Source organism: Neoarius graeffei, chromosome 16, assembly GCF_027579695.1.
Source record: "Neoarius graeffei isolate fNeoGra1 chromosome 16, fNeoGra1.pri, whole genome shotgun sequence".
In the NCBI taxonomy this organism is placed as follows: domain Eukaryota; kingdom Metazoa; phylum Chordata; class Actinopteri; order Siluriformes; family Ariidae; genus Neoarius; species Neoarius graeffei.
The window spans coordinates 16,033,011-16,055,779 of NC_083584.1; the positions used below are offsets into that span (position 1 = coordinate 16,033,011).

General features: G+C 44.2%; 1 protein-coding gene across 1 annotated transcript in view; it reads right to left on the reverse strand.

Annotated features, from left to right (window-relative positions):
* Positions 1 to 22,393, reverse strand: part of shfl (shiftless antiviral inhibitor of ribosomal frameshifting) — a 43,758-nt gene extending 21,365 nt beyond the window's left edge. The window contains exons 1-6 of the mRNA XM_060942573.1: positions 22,250 to 22,393; positions 9,656 to 9,791; positions 9,455 to 9,504; positions 9,321 to 9,359; positions 9,177 to 9,233; positions 113 to 154 (exon numbers count right to left, since the gene is read on the reverse strand). Coding sequence (XP_060798556.1) covers positions 113 to 154; positions 9,177 to 9,233; positions 9,321 to 9,359; positions 9,455 to 9,504; positions 9,656 to 9,791; positions 22,250 to 22,273 — 348 coding nt within the window. The 5' untranslated portion in view covers positions 22,274 to 22,393. The remainder of the gene's footprint in view (positions 1 to 112; positions 155 to 9,176; positions 9,234 to 9,320; positions 9,360 to 9,454; positions 9,505 to 9,655; positions 9,792 to 22,249) is intronic.
* Positions 22,394 to 22,769: the final 376 nt, after the last annotated feature.

The window sequence follows — 22,769 nt, forward strand, 5'->3', positions numbered from 1 at the left end:
TGGTTTCCCCTTGATGTGCTCACATGTTATCATGAAGGTGGATGTTTGCAGTCTTTCATATTCTTTCAGTAGAGACAAAGTAGAGAATGAATGAGGACTTTGGGTAACTGACCTGTATGTCTTTGTCCTCCTGAGGCACTTTGTTTGCTTTAGGCTGGATAGAGAGAGACATAGAGCGAGAGAGAAGAGAGAGTACATGTTAGCACAGAGGATCCATTACTGCTGTGCATATATTTATTAGAAGAGCCGGTTTATAAGGTTTAAAACTGTTCATAGACCTGTCACGATCATACGACTTTTGAGGCACCTAAGAAAGAAGATGCATTCAGGATTTAAGATGCATTCAGCATGTCTACAGTGCTAAAGCTCTGTCCTTTGACTCAGTTTAGCAGGTCACGCCTACAGAAAAATCTTGCGACCCAAAACACACAGGAAGTTTTCTCCATTTCCTGAAGTCGGGTTAATTCAGAGTGAAATCACTTTTCAATGCAAGTTCAGTTGGAAGTGGAACAAGGCCACCAAGGGCAGATATTCTCAGACCGGATGTTTTGGTCCGCACCAGAGTGTGATTCCTGTGTGTGTACCTGACTAAAGAGCCACACCATGGGAGAAAACACACCATTTTCATGGTGTGTTTATTTTCATGGACACACTTTTTCCTAAAGGCAGTGCCAGCGGCCTCTCCAACACATATCAACTAACATCAGCGAGCTACAAGCTGGGTGTAGCTGGCAATTAAAGTGATTAACCAGGAAATTTTGAAATTACGGGGTTATGAAATGTCATCATTATACAGTAATGCAAGATGTTCTACACGAAAAAATTAAGCGGACTTTAGCTTAAAAAACATGTTCAAGTTGTAACATCAGTCCGTTGGGCCATGTTCCCGGGTGTGGCCATACTGGATTAGCCAGATACCTGGATGTATTAGGAGATAAAAACAAGGGTGGTGCTGCGTGACATAGGATTCTGCACAACAGCATACCATGTCACGTATCAAACGGATGGAAGATAAGCAGATAAATATATTTTTGAAATAAACAGGCAATAAACTAGCCACTACTTTATTTTGATTCCTTTTCTAATACTTCATTGCCATAATTTTTGTGGAGAAATGCAAACAAATTGACCAAGAACTCATGCTAGACCATAATATTATACAACAGAAGGACTCTCAGGCGCTCTCTGGACAGCGTGCACTCCGGACTGACTCACATGTGCAATGCGAATGACACACACCTGCACGGGATTAAGGTGCAATCAGCACGCCTGAATAAGGACTCAGAATGCAGATTTACATTGCAAAGTATTGCATTGTTGTGACACATTACCAAGCCTTGTTTCCTGACTGATTTCCTGGTTTCTGATTCCTGTTCCTAGTTTTTGACCCTGCTTCGGCCTCCAATATTCTGTTTGTGCCTCGCTAGAACTTTTGCCCATTTTACCGTTCACGATATACGCCTGCCGATTTGGACTGTTTGTCTGTTTGCACTTTTCTTTATCATAAAGATCTTCTGCACTTGAATCCATCTCCATTCATCCCTGACAGGATACTTCGCCCCGCTGACCCTACTATAGCATGCACTCAAGGGAGTAACTTTGATTTTGACATTGGTGGGGACACAGAAGTGATCCAAGGCAGAGCTTCTGAAAGGTGTTTTTTTTTCCATTAGCAATCATAATTTCATGTCATGCAGGTCTTATAGGTTATCGAGGGCAGCCGTGGCCTAATGGTTAGGGAGTTGGTCTTTGGATCCCAGGTTCAAATCCCACCCTTATCTCCATCCATGGCTGAAGTGCCCTTGAGCAAGGCACCTAACCCAACATTGCTCCAGGGACTGTAACCAATACCCTGTACCAAAATAGTAACAGTAAGTCGCTTTGGATAAAAGCGTCAGCTAAATGTAATGTAACGTCATGTAATGAAAGTCAAGGAGGCAACTTCAGAGTTCTCAGCTTTACTCATGCAGGATGTTAAGGGCTGCAAAAGTGCAACATACTGTCAATTAACATACATCAAGAACATTGAAACACATAACTACAACATGTAACATGTAAGTACACATAAATGAAATGTAAATGTGTTGGTTACTGATACTCAAACATAAACACAAGCAAATTAGTTTACACTGGTTGCTCCTATTTGAAAGAACCAAACATGCTGCAGTTACCAATATTTGTCTGTAGGTGGCAGTAAAGGACCATGGATTTGTTCTATCTAGCCTAGCCTAGTAGTAGTAGAAAGAGGTCTCTGTAAAATGGTGAACGGTGAACTCAGCAGCAGACTCAGCGGCTGTCACGCTGTTGATTCTGAAATGCAAGTCGCACATCTGCATGGCCATGCAGTAGCCTACATCTGACTACTTACATTCTGTAAAACCATTAGGTCTATAAATTTAACATTCATTCATCGAGGATATTATATAACACCAAGTTACATTGCTCCAGCATTCCTTTTCTCTGCAGCTATGCAGTAGCCTAGCTCTGATGCATCCTGTCACGTTGCTAAACCTGCCTAAGGAGCCGCAGCAATACTTTTATGAAGGGTTTCCATACATCAAAAGGATTTTGTTGAGTTTTTAAAGCTCGACGGAAACCCTGCACTTACATTCTTGACTTTGAAGAAGAATGAACGAATGTCTCGTTTCTTGGGAGGGGGGGGCCGTCATCCATGATACTCAAGTCAGCATGTGAGTCGTAGGGCAAGCATGCATGGACATCGAAGTCCAGCTCAATTTGTAGGCTGACGGAGAGTGGAGGGGTGCGTGGGGTAGGTCAGGTGTGTACGTGTGAGATACGGGGGGTTGATGGGCGGGTAGTCACGGCTGCTGTGGGAAGTGTGCTGCTTTTACAGCAGATGGAGTGACAGCTGGGATAGCCAACCATGTAAGTTAGCGAGAAACAGGTAGCTAATCAGAGAATGACATCTACGTTAGAGGGGGGATTATTAGCAGTGTCATACATTTAACCTTTTGTGTGCCATATAAATCATTGCTCAGGTTACGACATCAGTTTTATTGATCGTGATTACACAGTAGCGGCTGAATATTGGTAGGGACACGTCCCTAGCGTCCCTACCCAAAATTACGCCCTAGCATGCACTTGTACACCTCCGCTGTGCTCGCAGAAAATGATATCACGCACAATGGAATTATAGCGGGCTCCCTGACAAAAAATAGTCTCGTCTATTTTCATCAGTTTAGTGGTTATATCGTTAAGAACAAATTCAACATGCAGCTTTCTTATAAAGGACAGACATAAAGACTGACTTTGAGCTCAATTTGTTTATTTGCGAGATATTTCCTTTAAAGTTCAATTACAACCCAAACCTAAGATCCCAATGACTGATTTCATGCTGGCAGAATATTCAAACATTACAGTTCTCTGAAATTTATGCTTCTCTTAGCATTAACGTGAATAGAAAAAGTGATTATTTAATTGTCTCCTTTCTTTTGTGCTCACACCCGTTTGCTCACACCAATGTGAGCAAGTGTGAGCAAATGGATAAAGTTTGCAAAGAGCACATCTAACATGGTCAAACATCTAAAAACGTCAAACTGTCTTTTAATACTACAGTCATGGCCAAAAGTTTACGACCACCTATCGAATTTTAGTCTGAGGCAACACATCACATATTTACTCAGAATTAATTTTCAAGAACTGATTTTTTAAAATAATCCAATATCAAAGGGTTTTTTTTCACTATAAGCTCATGCTATGTAACAGAAACCTCAGAACAGTCAATATTTATTCTGTTCTCTATTACATGTAATAACCTCCTCCAAACATCTCAGCATGCTTCCCACAAGACTCGACTAAGATTTCGTGAATCCAAACATCTTTGATTGCTGTTTCAAGTTCTTTGGCACTACTCGGGTGTTTATCAGCAACTCTGTCCTTGAGATTCAACGGGCCCAGAGATTCTCGATGGGGTTCAAATCAGGATTATTCCCAGGCCAGTCAAGGACTTTGATATTCTTCTTCAAGAATTCATTCACAATCTTAGATCGATGGTAAGGTGCACCATCCTGCATTCTACACTTCAACTTCTTACTAATCACTCATTCAGAATATCCTTCCTGGTGAAGAAATACACAATTTGTGCCCTCTGGGCTTGTATGAGTGATGCTTTTTTACCCATTGTTTGGGTATTTTAGAAAAGGCAAAACAGTGAAATGTGGCGTAATGAAGTATTGACTTACTGTGTGATCAATGAAATCAATCAATCAATCAATAGTCCATGGGCTCAAAAACCCCCCATTGGTGCTTCATTTTCTGACTTTTACCACTGCCCTCCACCGTTCTCCATCTTGTACAGTCTCCGTCATCTGGGGAAGGGTCATGTCTGTCCATTCTGTGATGTCATCAATCCAAGCCCATCTAGGCCACCCCTTTCTGTTGCTTCCATCAACCATACCAAGCATGATTATCTTCAACAACCGGTCATCCTTCATTTCATGAGAAGCCATGCCCTAAAGGTTAGAGAAGCAGCTTTGGGACTACTAGTTCGATTCCCTGGACCAACAGGAATGGCTGAAATGCCCTTGAGCAAGGCACCTAACCTTCAACTGCTCCCTAGGCTACTCTGGGTACGTTGTACGTCACTCTGGATAAGCGCATCTGCTAAATGCCTGTAATGTAATGTAATATAATGTAATTCTCCACACATGTCCAAACAGCCAAACTTTCCTCCTCTTGTTGGTAGTCACAACATCATCTTCCAGGTGCACACGCTGCCTCATCTCTTTGTTCGTCATATAATGGAACTACTTCACATCAAGTAACCTTCTAGAACACTTCATCTTGAATGCTTTCAGTCTTCACTCTTCATCCTTCTTCAATGTCCAAGTTTTGGAGGCATACAGCAATACATTGAAAACACAAATACAAAGCAGTTCATCCATAGCTTCGTCCGTAGGTTCAGTTCACCAGCATTCACCTACCGGTACTTGTTGAAGCCAGCCAACACACCGAATGCCTTCCCAATCCTCCGGCGAATTTCCTTGCTGCACTCACCATCCCATGTGATCAGGCTACCAAGATACTCAAACTCATTTACATTTTCTAGGTGTACACCATTCACAAGAAGCCGCTGTCCAATGTCCTGCTGCTCCATCACCAATGTTTTTGTCTTCTTTAAGTTGACCCCAAGTGCTGCTTGATGGTCAATAGAGATCTTGCAGTCACGTGACCGGAAAGTACACAACCGCCATCGTGTCGGTCAAAAACACAGCTGAATACTGCTGCACTCGTGTACAGAATGGATCAATTTCAACCGACGAACTACACGGCTCATTTTTCTAATGAACAGATAACTAGATATATGTCTAAAATAAACGATCTACAGATTTGTGACCCTTATGGCTTTCCGGACGGAGTTTTCACGACCGGATTTTGAACTGCCAGCGGAATACCCGGACGTGTATGATTACCTCATCAACTTTCCCTCGCTGTTCAGTGGTGAAGCACTGCGTGCTTATAAATCTCTGGAAAGTTTTCTTTACAGAAATTCAGGATTTGTCAGCGACTCAGATGTGGCATCTTGTAAGCAAGAAAATGATCCTCACTGGATGGGTAAGTCACTTAAGTATTGAGTATAGCACTGACGAGCCGATTATAGAATAAGGTAATTCCAAATCGTCCGTGTTGTTTACATGGATCTGGCGTTGGAGAGGTAGAGGCTTGGCAGTGGAGGTTTGAGTAGCTGTTTTCTGAGCTTAGTCAACAGGCCGGCTCTGCCTGTAGCCTCGCTTTTGCTTCGGCTCCCGGCGCTGCCTCCTTTGCTTTGCTTCCAATAACAATCCACGGAGACCCCGCTGGTCTCGCAATCTGGTCTCGTCCGGAATGTTTTTTTTTTTTCTCGTCCGGAATGTTGTGCATGCGATGGAAATCGCTACAAACCGTCATTTTCTGCTGGAAACCAATGTCCAGTAAGTCCATACGGTTGTAGTGGATATTGAAGTCCGGTACAGATGAACAACACGCAAAAATACACACAAAAAAACATAACAAATGTGCACAGGTAGGGAGAGCTTGTAGCCGCAGCCGTTGTAGTAGAATTGTACATAGTAGGGTTTTCCAGAAGAAAAGGTAGAAGTAAAAGCAGAAGTAGAACCAGAAGTAGAAGGCGGAATATGGCGTTTGCCCGACACGATGGCGTCTGTCACAATCTGGATCGGCTGTGACGTCACATGCAAGATCTCCATTGAAAAGTGGTTACAATCAGCTGATGCAAGGATGACACAGTCTCATGCTACAGTGTCTTGCAAAAATATTCATCCCCCTTGGTGTTTGTCCTGTTTTGTCGCATTACAAGCTGGAATTAAAATTGATTTTTTGGGGGGTTAGCACCATTTGATTTACACAACATACAGACAACTTTAAAGGTGCAAGTTATTTTTTATTGTGTCACAAACAATAAGTTAAAAAATCAGAAATCTGGAGTGTGCATAGGTATTCACCCCCTCCAAAGTCAATACTTTGTAGAGCCACCTTTTGCTGCAATTACAGCTGCAAGTCTCTTGGGGTACGTCTCTATTAGCTTAGCACATCTAGCAACTGGGATTTTTGCCCATTCCTCAAGACAAAACTGCTCCAACTCCTTCAAGTTAGATGGGTTGTGTTGGTGTACAGCAATCTTCAAGTTATGCCACAGATTCTCAATTAGATTGAGGTCTGGGCTTTGACTAGGCCATTCCAAGACATTTAAACCACTCCAGTGTAGCTTTAGCATTATGTTTAGGGTCATTGTCCTGCTGGAATGTGAACCTTCATCCCAGCCACAAACCTCTGGCTGACTCAAACAGGGTTTCCTCCAGAATTGCCCTGTATTTAGTGCCATCCATCTTTCCTTCAGTCCTGACCAACTTTCCTGTCCCTACAGATGAAAAACATCCCCACAGCATGATGCTGCCACCACCATGCTTCACTGTAGGAATGGTGTTCTCAGGGTGTTGGGTTTGCGCCACACATGGCATTTCCCATGATGGCCAAAAAGATAAATTTTAGTCTCATTTGACCAGAAAACCTTCTTCCATGTGTTTGGAAAGTCTGACACATGCTATTGGGCAAAGTCCAAACGTGTTTTTTTTAATGTTTTTCATTAAGTAATGACTTTTTTCTGGCCACTCTTCCATAAAGCCCCACTTTGTGGAGCGTACAGCTTAGAGTGGTCCTATGGACAGATACTCCCATCTCCGCTGTGGATCTTTGGAGCTCCTTCAGTGTTATCTTTGGTGTCTTTGTATAGGAACCTGGTGAGGGACTTTGCTGTTTGGTGCAACAGGAACCATCTGCAGCTCAACACCTCGAAGATCAAGGAGCTGGTCATTGACTTTGGGAGGTCCAGAACAAGGTCATGACCAGTTCTGATCGAGGGAGTCGAGGTGGAGGCTGTGGATTCCTACAAGTACCTTGGACTGTGGCTGGACAGCAAGCTGGACTGGACTTGCAACACCAACCACTTGTACAGGAAGGGACAGAGCAGGCTGTACTTCCTGAGGAAGCTGCGGTCCTTTAACATCTGCAGGAAACTCCTGTGGATGTTCTATCAGTCCGTGGTCGCCAGTGTCCTGTTTTACACCGTGATGTGCTGGGGGCAGCACATCCAAGAAGGAGACATCCAGGCTGGACAAACTGATCAGGCGGGCCGGCTCTGTGGTCGGCATGAAGCTGGACACACTGGTGACAATGGCAGAGAAGAGGACTATGGACAAAAAACTGAACATCATGGACAATGCCAGTCACCTCTGCACACCGTCATCAGCAACCAGAGGAGCCTGTTCAGTGACAGAATGCTCCTTCCCAAGTGCAGGACTAACAGACTTAAAAACTCCTTTGTCCCTCACGCCATCAGACTGTACAACTCCTCTCTGGGGGAGTGAGGAGGGGTAACAGGAGGACAGAGGATGGGAAGGAGCAGTAGCCTAGCCTGACAATAAACAATACTGGACAATGTGCAATACCTCTTCCATTGGCCCCTCCCCCCATATCTTATTCTTATTTATATGTATATATGCAAATACCTAATTTAATTTATCTAGAAGTTTTTCTCTATTTCTTTTCTCTGTTTATCCTGTAATGGTGCTACTGGAATTTTAATTTCCCTGAGGGAACCCGCCCAAAGGGATCAATAAAGTTCTAATCTAATCTAATCTAATCTAATCTAATCTAATCTAATCTAATCTAATCTAATCTAATCTAATCTAATCTAATCTAATCTAATCTAATCTAATCTTTGTTGCATCTCTGATTAATGCCCTCCTTACCCAGTCTGTGAGTTTTGGTGGGTGGCCTTCTTGTCAGGTATGTAGTGGTGCCATGTTCTTTCCATTTTGCTATAATGGATTTAATGGTGCTCCCTGTGATATTCAAAGTTTGGGATATTTGTTTATAACCCAACCCTGATCTATACTTCTCCACAACTTTGTCTCTGACCTGTTTGGAGTGCTCCTTGGTTTTCATGTTGCTTGGTTAGTAGTGTTGCAGAGTCAGGGTCCTTCCAGAACAGGTTGATTTATACAGACATCATGTAACAGACCATGTGACACTTTGATTGCAAACAAGTGGATCTTAATCATGTGACTTATGAAGTGAATTGGTTGGACCAGCTCTTATTTAGGGGTTTCATATGAAAGGGGGTGAATACCTATGCACACTCCAGATTTCTGTTTTTTCATCTTAATTATTGTTTGTGTCACAATCAAAAAACAATTTGTACCTTTAAAGTGGTAGGCATGTTGTGTAAATCAAATAGTGCTCACCCCGCAAAAATCCATTTTAATTCCAGCTTGTAATGCGACAAAACAGGACAAACACCAAAGGGGATCAATATTTTTGCAAGACACTGTATCAAATTAATTTCTGATGCAATTACTGTGTTCAGAAGAAAAAAGTAACTTTCTCAAGGCTGGGCTTAAACTTATGGCCATGATTGTACAGTAGAGTAGAGGTTTGATTTAGGACTCCAATCCTGTAGGAGCCCAATAAAAGTTGTAAGAGTAGATGGTTTTATTTCCATGATGGTAGGAGAGACATAAAGACCATATTCTTTAACATGGTAGTGGTTTAAAAGACTAATTTGTAAATATTTTGGGAAAACACCCAACTATGTTCATTAGAAAAAAAAATCCCTAGCAGGTACAGGAGCAGGATTAGATTTCCAGAGTTTTACCTACTTGCTTAGTGCTCTGAGGATCATTACTGGCTCCTGCTTGTTTGTCGTTTCTTGTCTCCTGCAACATTCAATTTGATGCTCAAATCTCAGGCCTTACAATGAAACACATAAGGGATGGTTTAAATAGTCAACATACAGGTTTTACCTTATCTCTTTCCTCATTCTGCAGTTTCTCGACCACATTCTGTCAGTGAGCAGGAAATGCACTGTCATACAAAACAAGTTTTTTGCATAATGATGTTCCGAACTCTTGAAGCAGTGGATGAGACGAAACCTTACCTTTACAACAGGATCGTTTTTTAGAGACCATCTGTCATCATCGTCCAGGTCTGCGCATGAGAAAGCAAATGAAATGGAAATGGCATAGCATGGATTGTGGGAAAGGGAAGTGCAAAGTCTGTTTAGTAAATCATGCTGTTGATTGAGTGACTCAGGGGAAGCAAAACAAGTTCTGCTAGAACAAACACTTCCTGTTTTTACCTTGATCTTTCATCAGTATAAGCACCTTCGTTACCATCCGATAATCTTTCCCGTAACGGTGCATGAGTAAAGTCGCCTTGTCGATTGGAATGTTTCCATGAAACGTCTCTCTCAGTCGCCTCACGCTTTTTTCCAACTGAGTCAACAGAACACAGTACACAGGTCATATCTGTATATACACCGATCAGCCATAACATTAAAACCACTGACAGGTGAAGAAGTGAATAACATTGATTATCTCATTACAGTGGCACCTGTCAAGGGGTGGGATATATCAGGCAGCAAGAGAACAGTCAGTTCTTGAAGTTGATGTGTTGGAAGCAGGAAAAATGGGCAAGCGTAAGGATCTGAGTGACTTTGACAAGGACCAAATTGTGATGGTGAGATGACTGGGTCTGAGCATCTCCAAAATGGCACATCTTGTGGGGTATTACTGGTATGCAGTGGTTAGTACCTACCAAAAGTGATCCAAGGATCCAAAGGACAACCAGTGAACCAGCAACAGGGTCATGGATTTGCATGCAGCACAAAGGCTAGAACATATGGTCCAATCCTACCGAAGAGCTACTGTAGCACAAACTGCTGAAAAAGTTAATGCTGGCTAAAATGGGGTAGTGAGGGGTGTGATAAATGCTGGTCACCCCACCCTTGGCCGAGTGGTCCACTTCTGGACCCAATCTGTTATGAGTCTTTTGATGCGTTCAGATCAGGTCATGTATAGCGTACACCCCCACTGCACTGCTCAAGTGTGTCCAGAATCCCTCCAACCAATTGCTACAAAGTACAAAGAACCCCCCCCCCCCCCCCCCACAGGACAGATCACGAAGGAAACGACCTATGACCATCTAACGACTACGAGATAAAGAACTGTGAATAATCAAGGTTAACATCCATGGACTAAGATCAAACATCGGCGACCTGGCTAACCTGTGCAAGGCCAAAGAACCTACCATCATTATTGCGGTAGAGACATTCCTGGATGAGACTGTACAGGACGGAGCTGAGTGCATTGCAATTCCAGGATACACCATGTGCTGTCGGAGAGATAGAAACTTTTCAGGGGGCGGAATTGCAGTGTTTTGCATGCATGGAATTGCCATCCACCATGATGCACAAAAAGACCCCAAAGTCTTTGAACTGATGTGGTTTACAGTCACTCTACACTCCCAGAAGCTCCTCATAGGAGCTGTTTACAGACCACCAAGCGTCAACATCGACGTCTTCAATTACCTCGACACTGAAACCCTGCCCGCAATGGCTGAATTTGGTGCCCACTCTGTCATGCTGGTTGGAGATTTTAATGTCCATCATGAAGACTGACTAGGAAGTCGAACAACTGATGCAGCTGGCCGCCGGGCCCTGGAGCTTGCGAGCTGTCTAGGCCTAGAACAAGTCGTGACGACTCCAACCAGAGGTGACCAGATTCTAAACCTCATCATGACTGACCTTCCAGCTGTATCCATAACACTGGCCAACGTGGGAACATCGGACCATAACCCTGTCCTAGTAAGGCTTGACCTGCCAGCATACAGAGATAAGCCATACAAAAGGAAGGTGTGGCAGTATGAGAGAGCCAATTACTGGAGAATGTGAGGCTTCATTTCAAGCACTGACTGGAGGAAGGTATTCTCTGTGGAAGATCCTGAAAGCATATGTGCCCAGATCACAGAAATCATCCAGACCGCCATGGAACAGTTCATCCCCAACAAAACTGTCACCAAAAATACAGGAGACAAACCATGGTTCGACGAGAACTGCCAAACAGCTGAGAGAAAGAAGCGGCGTCTCTTTCGAGAGCTTAAAAGCAACAACTCACTCACCAATAAGCAGCAGTTTGCAGATGCCAGACACATATTCAACCAGGCAGAGAAGCAAGCTAAGCGGAACTACAACGACAAACTCACCAAGGAACTCACTGGCAATAACCTGACCGGCAAGAGATGGTGGAGGCTTGTTAACTCTCTCTCTGGGAGAGCTGCTACCTCTGACATCCCTGTCATTATCCACAACAACACAGCCCACATTACTGCCCACGAAAAGGCAGACATGTTCTGCAAGGCATTCGCACAAAACTGCCATCTCCAAGATGCAACTGCCCCGGCACCTCAAATCCAGCAATCCACCTCCTGCACTATCGACATCATCACATTTAAACCTAAGGACATCAAGAGGCTCTTGAAAGGACTCAAACCGGACAAAGCTTCTGGGTCAGATGAATTCCCCACCAGAGTCCTTAGGGAATGTGGTACAGAGCTCGCAAACCCCCTGTGTCGCCTCTTTAACCGCTGTTTTTCAAGTGGACTCTTCCCAAGTCAGTGGAAAGTGGCCTCTGTTACTCCAGTGCACAAAAAAGACTCGAAAGCTGACCCGTCCAAGTACCGCCCCATATCCCTGCTTTCAGTCATCAGCAAGGTTATGGAATCAGCAGTGAACCAACAGCTACAGAGATACGTTCTCAAAAACAATCTCATCTCCCACAGACAGTTTGGATTCAGACCAGAACACAGCACAGCTGACCTCCTAGACATCCTGTGCCAGAGGTGGAACAACTCCCTAGACTCAGGCGAGGAAGTCTGCATCATAGCCTTGGACATCCATGGGGCATTTGACAAGGTGTGGCATCATGGTCTGATGGCCAAACTCTATTCGAGAAGAGTGTCTGGAAAGCTGCTTCAATGGCTCCAAAGCTACCTCTCAAACAGATCCATCAGAGTGGTCCTGTCAGGCCAGGCCTCAGAACCCTACTCCATCAATGCCTCAGTACCTCAAGGATCGATCCTCGGCCCTCTCCTCTATCTTCATTGACGACCTGGCTGATGTATGCGAGAATGAGATGTACATGTATGTTGACGACTTAACCCTGTATGCACACATCAGATCTCCAGCAGCCTGAACCAGGATCTCCAACAAATTGCCATCTGGGGAGACCAGTGGAAGACCACTTTCGAGCCATCAAAGTGTAAGTTTGTTACACTCTCAAGAAAGAGGACTCCATCTGCACTGGACCTGCACTTCAATCAGACCCTCCAGGATTTCGCGATGTTGCGATTTGCAACTTCAATGCAAATTCAACCAATCCCCACGAATTCAGGGCGGTGTTGCAATTATATCCAATCACCGCAACTTTCCCGCAAATTTGACCAATCGTTGGAGTCATCTTGAGGTGATGTCGACAAACTACCTTCCGCCTTACTTCCAGTGTTGCCAGATTGGGCGGTTTCAAGTGTATTTTGGCGGGTTTTGAACATATTTTGGGCTGGAAAACGTCAGCAGTATCTGGCAACACTGCTTACTTCCATGTATACATTCAAGAGAAGCAGCATGTGCGAGTCAGTGTTTATATAGGCTTAAATTCTGTTACTGAAAGTGTGTTATGTTTACAGTGAAGGACTGCGTGCACTTTACATTATTTTTTTTTACTTAATACAAGAAATTAATGGATGCCAACATTTTTGCCAAAATGGTATTTTATTTTCCATTGTTTAGGCAGCTTCAGCATCATACTGTGAGGTTCTGTTCAAATTGTTTTTTTTTCTTCTATGAAGCCTGAGCCATTTATTTTTATTAGTTTATAATTATTGTTTAATTTAGTCTTCAGGAGAGACTGCCTGCACACAGTACTAGTATTAATAGTTTTTTTTCTTACATGAAAGCTGAGGCATTTATATTATATTGTAAGGTAACTTCATGTTGTGCTGTGAGGTTCTATGCACTTTAACTTTTGAACCAACAGGTGCATTTGGATAAGTAAAGCCTATTTTTCTGCATTTTTGTAGTCCTGGTAATCTTTTATATTGGTAAAGTTGTTTATAGGACCATTTCTCAGTGTCTGTTTTTTTAATCAATAGTTTTTCAGTAATAACTTAATATTTAACATATCATTCAATTTTAATCACAAAAAGAGAAAACCACAACAATTTCTCGCAACTTTCACTTCCTCACGCAATGTAATCGCAACAAAAACCTAAAAAACACTGCAACTTTCACTTCCTCCCGCAATGTAATCCCAACAAAAATCTAAGAAACACCGCAACTTTCATTGCAATTTTTTGGAAACCCCCCCGCAACATCAGACATTTTAGCCCGCAACAATCACAAAAAAGGCCCGCGAAATCCTGAGGGGACTGTTCAATGGTCACCAGTTGACCATGGCCAATGAGTTGGACATCCTGGGGGTCACAATAGACCAGCGTTTCTCAACCTTTTTTCAGTCACGGTACCCTTCAGAAGTGTGCAAATTTTCAAGGCACCCCCATATTGTTCAAGATGGCGCTGCAAGAGTGGCAGCTAGTTGCAGTAGCTCCGAGCGTGTTTATGTGTTTTGGTATGTTTTTGTACTTTTTTCGTGTTTCTTTCTGCACTAGTCTCAGTCGGAAGTGTGCACCTCGGGATGTACTACTCACGAGACTGTGCATTTGTATTTTTCTCTTTTTCTTTCTGGCGCTAGTTAAATCGGCATCAGTGGACCCTTTCAGCCATGGCTCCATTGTTTACACTCGGGAGCAGCTGTTAGCACTGCGCAACACCAAGGTACTCCCCGTGGAAAGACCGGTGATCCCCGCGGAATTAAGGAGAAGGAGAAGGGGATGCAGAGCTGGAATGAAGTGCTGGGAGAAGAAAAGATGGTATAAACCATGCATACCATCTGTCATCATGGGAAACATAAGATCTCTCCCTAATAAGATGGATGAGCTAACGGCGCTAACCAGGTTGCAGAGGGAGTACCGGGAGTGTAGCCTTATGTGCTTCACAGAGACTTGGCTGAATGAACTCTCACCTGACTCACACGTCACTCTGGACGGATTTCAACTCGTGAGAGCGGACAGGAAAGCCAAGGAGAGCGGTAAGAGGAAAGGAGGGGGTATAGCGATGTTTGTGAATGACAGATGGTGTAACCCGGGGCACATCAGGGTAAAGGAGCAGTATTGCAGTAAGAACATTGAACTGTTAGCGGTTAGCATTCGGCCATATTACCTCCCGAGGGAATTCTCGCACGTTATCATGATAACTGTGTACATCCCCCCAGCGGCCGATGCTGCTGCAGCCTGTGAGCTCTTACACACTACAGTGTCAAAGCTTCAGACGTCGCACCCCCAGTCCCTGCTACTAATCTCCGGTGATTTCAATCATGCTTCCCTGTCCTCCATTCTCCCAACCTTCACTCAGTATGTGAAATGCCACACCGGAGACAATAGAACTTTGGATTTAATGTATGTGAACACGAAGGACGCATATAGTTCATCACCCCTCCCCCTGCTGGGCCGTTCTGACCACAATCTGGTTCACTTGTCCCCTACATACATACCTATGGTGAATAAACAACCACCCACCAAGAGGTATGTAAGGAGCTGGTCTGAGGAGACCAGTATGGCACTGAGGGACTGCTTTGACACCACGGACTGGGATGTGTTGTGTGAACCTCACGGGGATGACATTGATAGCCTGACAACCTGCATCACTGATTACATTAATTTCTGTGTTGAAAACACTGTGCCAGTCAGGAAGGTACGGTGTTTTCCCAACAATAAACCCCAGGTGACTTCTGAACTAAAAGCCCTATTAAAAGAGAAGAAGAGGGTTTTTAAATCTGGCAACAAGGAGGAGATGAGGAGAGTGCAGAGGGAGCTGAAGAGGGGGATAAGGAGAGGCAAGGACAGCTACAGGAGGAAGCTGGAGGAGCGCCTCAAGGGGAGCAACACCAGAGAGGTATGGAGAGGCCTGAAAACCATCTCTGGCCACACAAAGAACAGTGGGAGGGGCCCTGTATCTGGGGGCCAGGACTGGGCAAATGAGTTGAATCTCTTTTTCAACAGATTTGACTGTGCCACCCCACCCTCCCCCACTCACCATAGTCCTGACCTGTCTGTGTTATCACTCCACCCCCCCTCCCCTCATAATACCTCTGACACCAACAGCTCCCTCCTCACACCACATCACCCCCCTCCGATCCCTGCCAGACCAATCCACACACTCCACCCCCGACCTCACTCTACAGGAGTCACACCTCGGCTACACCCCTCGCCTCTCCATAACAGCTGATCAGGTGTTGAAGGAGCTGAGGAGGATCAAGACGAGGAACGCTGCTGGCCCTGATGGTATCAACTCCAGACTGCTTAAGGACTGTGCAGATCAGCTCTGTGGGATTCTTCTGTACATTTTCAACCTGAGCCTCAGTCTGGAGAAAGTTCCTCTTCTGTGGAAAACATCATGTGTGGTTCCAGTTCCCAAGACTGCGCACCCCAGGGAGCCCAACCACTTTCGGCCAGTAATGAAAATCATGGAGAGGATTGTTCTCTCCCACCTCCAACACCTGGTGAACAGCGAGATGGACCCCTGCAGTTCGCATATCGACCAGGCACTGGTGTGGATGACGCTGTCATTTACCTGCTACACCGGTCACTTTTGCACCTGGAGGGCACTGGGAGCACTGTGAGAATCATGTTCTTTGACTTCTCCAGTGCTTTCAACACAATCCAGCCATCACTGCTTAGGGGGAAGCTGGAGGGAGCTGGTGTCGACTGCCACCTGGCTGCATGGATCATCGACTACCTCATTAACAGACCGCAGTATGTGAGGCTCCGCAACTGTGTGTCTGATGTGGTAGTCTGCAGCACAGGGGCTCCACAGGGTACAGTGCTCTCTCCTTTCCTCTTTGCACTTTACACATCTGACTTCAGCTACAACACGGACAGCTGCCACCTCCAGAAGTTCTCTGATGATACAGCCATAGTTGGACGTGTGTCAGAGGGGGACGATCCGGAGTACAGAGAGGTCATCACCAACTTTGTCGCCTGGTGCGAACTGAACCACCTGCGCATCAACGCCAGCAAGACAAAGGAGGTGGTGATCAATTTCAGAAGGATGGTTCCTCAAATTGCACCAGTGAACATCCAGGATTTGGACATTGAGATCGTGGAGGAGTACAAATACCTGGGTGTTCACCTCAACAACAAACTGGACTGGACTAACAACATAGATGTCCTGCACAAGAAGGGCCAAAGTCATCTCCACCTCTTGAGAAGACTGAGGTCTTTTGGTGTGTGCAGGACACTGCTTGGAACTTTTTATGACTCTGTGGTAGCATCAGTGATTTTCTACGCTGTGGTCTGCTGGGGCTGTGGAAGTTCAGAGAGGGACAGGAAGAAACTTAATAAACTGGTCAGAAGGGCTGACTCAGTCTTGGACTGTCCTCTGGACTCCATTGAGATGGTGGGTCAGAGGCGGATGTTAGCCAAGCTGACCTCAATCATGGATAACTCCTCTCACCCCCTACATGAGGCTGTGGGGGCTTTAAGCAGCTCTTTTAGTAGTAGACTGCTACACCCACGGTGTAAGAAGGAGAGATACCGCAGGTCATTCATACCGGCTGCTGTCAGACTGTATAACACCCACAACTTGTAACGTAGCACCTGTTTGTTGTTATATTTGCACTACTTCACCACTACTACCTCTGCCATCTCTCATCGATGCAATTATTATGTGCAATAATATAGGCCTTAATCTATTTTTATGCATACTTTATATATATATATATATATATATATATATATATATATATAAAATTTATGTATATATGTGTGTATATATACAGAGTCTACCTGTAATGTGCAATTTTTCCAAGCCTCTCAATAAGGCAATTTTTTTTCTATACTTTTTCACGGTAGATGATGAAAATAGCCCTCTGTATTTAATCCTTCATTTGTCTAATTTTTATTTCAGTTTTATTTGTTATCTGTTTGACTTTTTCTTGCTACTGTAACACGTGAATTTCCCCGATGTGGGATGAATAAAGTGAATCTAATCTAATATAAAATATACACAGTCACGCCGACCCCAGCAGTGACGTTGTGACATGGGAAAGGGGGCCGTGAGACAAATTTTAATGATGCATGAGGCGGCGATGATCTGCATTAGTGTAACTATCATTTTTTGGAATTTTAACTCATTTTATTTATTTCAACGTTGGAATATATAATTTTTTGACGGCACCCCTAACGAAGCCAGACGGCACCCCAGGGTGCCGTGGCACCCCGGTTGAGAAAGGCTGCAATAGACAAGAAGCTGTCCTGGTCGAAACATCTGACCAAAAATTCCATACGGGCAGGTCAGAAACTGGCAGCGCTGAGGAGAGTGGCCAGTAAACTCATTACGGAGAGCCGAGCAACTATCTACAAGCTACAGGTATGCAGTGTCATGGAATACTCCTCACTCAGCTGGATGAGTGCCTCACCAACACATCTTGGCCTACTCGACAACATCCAGAAGAAGATCCTAAAGATTATAGGAGTGGACCAGGACACTGCCAGCACAAAACTCTCCATCCCCAGCCTTGGCCACAGAAAACAGGTTGCTGCTGCTACAGTCCTGTTCAAAATGCACATCCACCACTGCCCTATGGATCTCCAGGATATGCTCCCCCCGCCATACCCTAGACGGCGAACCACTGGCCTATGCACAGCTATGCCAGATCATGCCCTGGACCTCTCAGCCTCTAATACTCGCACCCTGGACAGAACCTTCCTCCACACTGCTGTCCAGGTATGGAATAGCCTTCCAGAACATGTAGTTGGACCCGTAGACACTGGCCCTCAGGCCTTTAAATGCAGGGTCCACAGGCATCTTCTGACCACTCCTCCCACTACCAGATGAGCTACAGTGAACCAGACGATTGGCCAAGTGGAATTGTATTCTATCTTGCTATTGTTCACAATTGTACACAATAAAAAACAAACAAACAAACAAACAAACAAACAAACAAACAAGCAAAAAAACAGGAAGGTGTCACTGTTAGCTTTTTCAGCAGTTCTTCTGTGGGATTGGACCATATGTTCTAGCCTTCGTGCCTCATGTGAATCAGTGACCCTTCGCCACCCATGACCCTGTCGCTGGTTCACCGGTTGTCCTTTGGATCCTTGGACTACTTTTGGTAGGTACTAACCACTGCATACCAGGAACACCCCACAAGATGTGCCATTTTGGAGATGCTCAGACCCAGTCATCTCGCCATCACAATTTGGTCCTTGTCAAAGTCACTCAGATCCTTATGCTTGCCCATTTTTCCTGCTTCCAACACATCAACTTCAAGAACTGACTGTTCTCTTTCTGCCTAAAATATCCCACCCCTTGACAGATGCCACTGTAATGTGATAATCAATGTTATTCACTTCTTCACCCGTCAGTGGTTATATATACACAACTACACAGCACTGTACCTTATATAACTTGAAGAATTTTTAAAGGAAAAATCCATCCTGAATGAGCTGTGTATTAATATTTATAATTATTAACATGGGGCCTTCAACATCCTCCAGGATTAGTGGTATAGTTTGGTATGATTTAGCTCTCTGTTCTGAAACAGAGTGATACGGCGGTGGTTTAAGCCTTTAATCTGTCCAGCTGTCGTACACTCTGTACAAACAAATCAAGCTTCCAAAGCTTCACAGTTTTTCAGCATCAGATTGCCAACTACAACCCCGATTCCAAAGAAGTTGGGACAAAGTACAAATTGTAAATAAAAACGCAATGCAATGATGTGGAAGTTTCAAAATTTCATATTTTATTCAGAATAGAACATAGATGACATATCAAATGTTTAAACTGAGAAAATGTATCATTTAAAGAGAAAAATTAGGTGATTTTAAATTTCATGACAACACCACATCTCAAAAAAGTTGGGACAAGGCCATGTTTACCACTGTGAGACATCCCCTTTTCTCTTTACAACAGTCTGTAAACATCTGGGGACTGAGGAGACAAGTTGCTCAAGTTTAGGGATAGGAATGTTAACCCATTCTTGTCTAATGTAGGATTCTAGTTGCTCAACTGTCTTAGGTCTTTTTTGTCGCATCTTCCGTTTTATGATGCGCCAAATGTTTTCTATGGGTGAAAGATCTGGACTGCAGGCTGGCCAGTTCAGTACCCGGACCCTTCTTCTACGCAGCCATGATGCTGTAATTGATGCAGTATGTGGTTTGGCATTGTCATGTTGGAAAATGCAAGGTCTTCCCTGAAAGAGACGTCGTCTGGATGGGAGCATATGTTGCTCTAGAACCTGGATATACCTTTCAGCATTGATGGTGTCTTTCCAGATGTATGTAAGCTGCCCATGCCACACGCACTAATGCAACCCCATACCATCAGAGATGCAGGCTTCTGAACTGAGCGCTGATAACAACTCGGGTCGTCCTTCTCCTCTTTAGTCCGAATGACACGGCGTCCCTGATTTCCATAAAGAACTTCACATTTTGATTTGTCTGACCACAGAACAGTTTTCCACTTTGCCACAGTCCATTTTAAATGAGCCTTGGCCCAGAGAAGACATCTGCGCTTCTGGATCATGTTTAGATATGGCTTCTTCTTGGAACTATAGAGTTTTAGCTGGCAACGGCGGATGGCACGGTGAATTGTGTTCACAGATCATTTTCTCTGGAAATATTCCTGAGCCCATTTTGTGATTTCCAATACAGAAACATGCCTGTATGTGATGCAGTGCCGTCTAAGGGCCCGAAGATCACGGGCACCCAGCATGGTTTCCGGCCTTGACCCTTACGCACAGAGATTCTTCCAGATTCTCTGAATCTTTTGATGATATTATGCACTGTAGATGATGATATGTTCAAACTCTTTGCAATTTTACACTGTCGAACTCTTTTCTGATATTGCTCCACTATTTGTCGGCGCAGAATTAGGGGGATTGGTGATCCTCTTCCCATCTTTACTTCTGAGAGACGCTGCCACTCCAAGATGCTCTTTTTATCCCCAGTCATGTTAATGACCTATTGCCAATTGACCTAATGAGTTGCAATTTGGTCCTCCAGCTGTTCCTTTTTTGTACCTTTAACTTTTCCAGCCTCTTATTGCCCCTGTCCCAACTTTTCTGAGATGTATTGCTGTCATGAAATTTCAAATGAGCCAATATTTGGCATGAAGTTTCAAAATGTCTCATTTTCGACATTTGATATGTTGTCTATGTTCTATTGTGAATACAATATCAGTTTTTGAGATTTGTAAATTACTGCATTCCGTTTTTATTTACAATTTGTACTTTGTCCCAACTTTTTTGGAATCGGGGTTGTAGTCGAGTCTCTGCATCTGATAACTGTCAGGGCTGCGCTCCAAATCACTCCGCCCTGAACAGTGAGTGCCCTCTGGAGGGTGCGCACTCTGGCCCTGCGCAGCTCACAGAGCGTGCGAGTGAAGCGCACGAGCAGTGATTCGGGACTGAGCCGCTGTGCGCAAGTCACTTACCACTTGCAAGTGGAAGGATGGCAAGCCTAAAGACCATCATAACTACACAATGGGCAGTATTTGCATCAGTATTTGCAGTATTTTCATACTTTTATACTCTTTAATGAAAGGTGATACAAGGCGGAAGTCCGCGCCGTTTTTCAGCAGTCGCGTCACATGACCAACGCCAGCGAATCAGGAAGGTGGATATCACAGTGACGTTGTCCAATGACGACGCCAGCTAGAGCTCAGCACAGCGTATCCGCGTATTCTCAATGTTTACACAGCACCGGACCAGACACGATCTGGATTGAATACGTGGACCCTGGCGGATTCCCGTTTCCCGGCGTTTCCAGGCGTTTTAATGTAAACGGACAGTGCATCCGCGAAGAAAACGAGACAGATACGGTCTAATGTAAACTTGACCTGAGTGTGAATGGTTGTCTGTGTCTATGTGTCAGCCCTGTGATGACCTGGCGACTTGTCCAGGGTGTACCCCGCCTTTCGCCCGTAGTCAGCTGGGATAGGCTCCAGCTTGCCTGCGACCCTGTAGAACAGGATAAAGCGGCTAGAGATAATGAGATGAGATGAGACGTCAGTGCGGTATGCAACCACAAACTCCTCACGGGAATAAGTAACAAATTAGCCCTTAACACATCACAAACGTTTCAGATTAAAGACACTTAACACGTTTCAGAGTGGAGATTTGCCTTTGTGATGCCAGAGATAGGAACAGAGACTTTACAGCTTTATTTCAACTGATCCTTGCCCTCACTATTTTCGCTGTGTATGTAAATGAATATCAAATAAATGTAAATATCAGGAGAAGGAGACTTCCTTTCCTTTTCCGTTGAGTTTAGTTTTTCTGAGCATGTAGTACAATCCCTTTTCTGTCACATTACTCCAAACACCATCATCAGCTACCATTTTCAACATATTTATTTCATATGAAATGATGGAATCATTAGTTTGACAGATACAAATAAATAAAAGGTAGAACAAAATCATCAATTGTGTTAATTAAATATCGTGCAAAAGTAATCTGTAAGCAAATATACAAAACAAAAAGTGTGTATGTGTGTGTGTGGGGGGGAATAAAAAAAAATAAAGCACTAAAAGTGCAAAAGCTTCCTGGATGAAGTGTGTACAGACAGAAGTCAAGATCTCAGATTATCCAGCACTGTTGTGTAAAATGAGATGACAGTTTTACAGCCAGGTTTGATAAAGGAAGTGGTTCTTGCGTTTGCTTAATGGTGAAGTGTATTCACACGGGCGTGACGAGTGAACAAAACTGAATAATACGTTTACTGTAAATGCAACAACAACAACAACAACAACATGGTCGAAAACACGGATTAGGTTTCTCACCTCCACTTCTTCGAGTCGATTCATTTCTTTAGCTCTGTTAAAGTCCTTTCACAGCAGGAACAACAGAAAGATTACGTCCTGAGGCTCTGGAGGTGCAGACGGCCCTGTTTTCTTCCTCACTCTTCACTTTTTACTTCACTCGACTTTCGGTTTCCATTCTTCCTCAAAGCCGCTGTTTCAGAAAACCACCAGCAGGTGGCGCCAAAGACTAAAATAAAACCCGCATGTAAATATGCAGTTAAAAAAAAAACAATACAAAACATCTCATCTCATTATCTGTAGCCGCTTTATCCTTCTACAGGGTCGCAGGCAAGCTGGAGCCTATCCCAGCTGACTACGGGCGAAAGGCGGGGTACACCCTGGACAAGTCGCCAGGTCATCACAGGGCGACACATAGACACAGACAACCATTCACACTCACATTCACACCTACGGTCAATTTAGAGTCACCAGTTAACCTAACCTGCATGTCTTTGGACTGTGGGGGAAACCGGAGCACCCGGAGGAAACCCACGTGGAC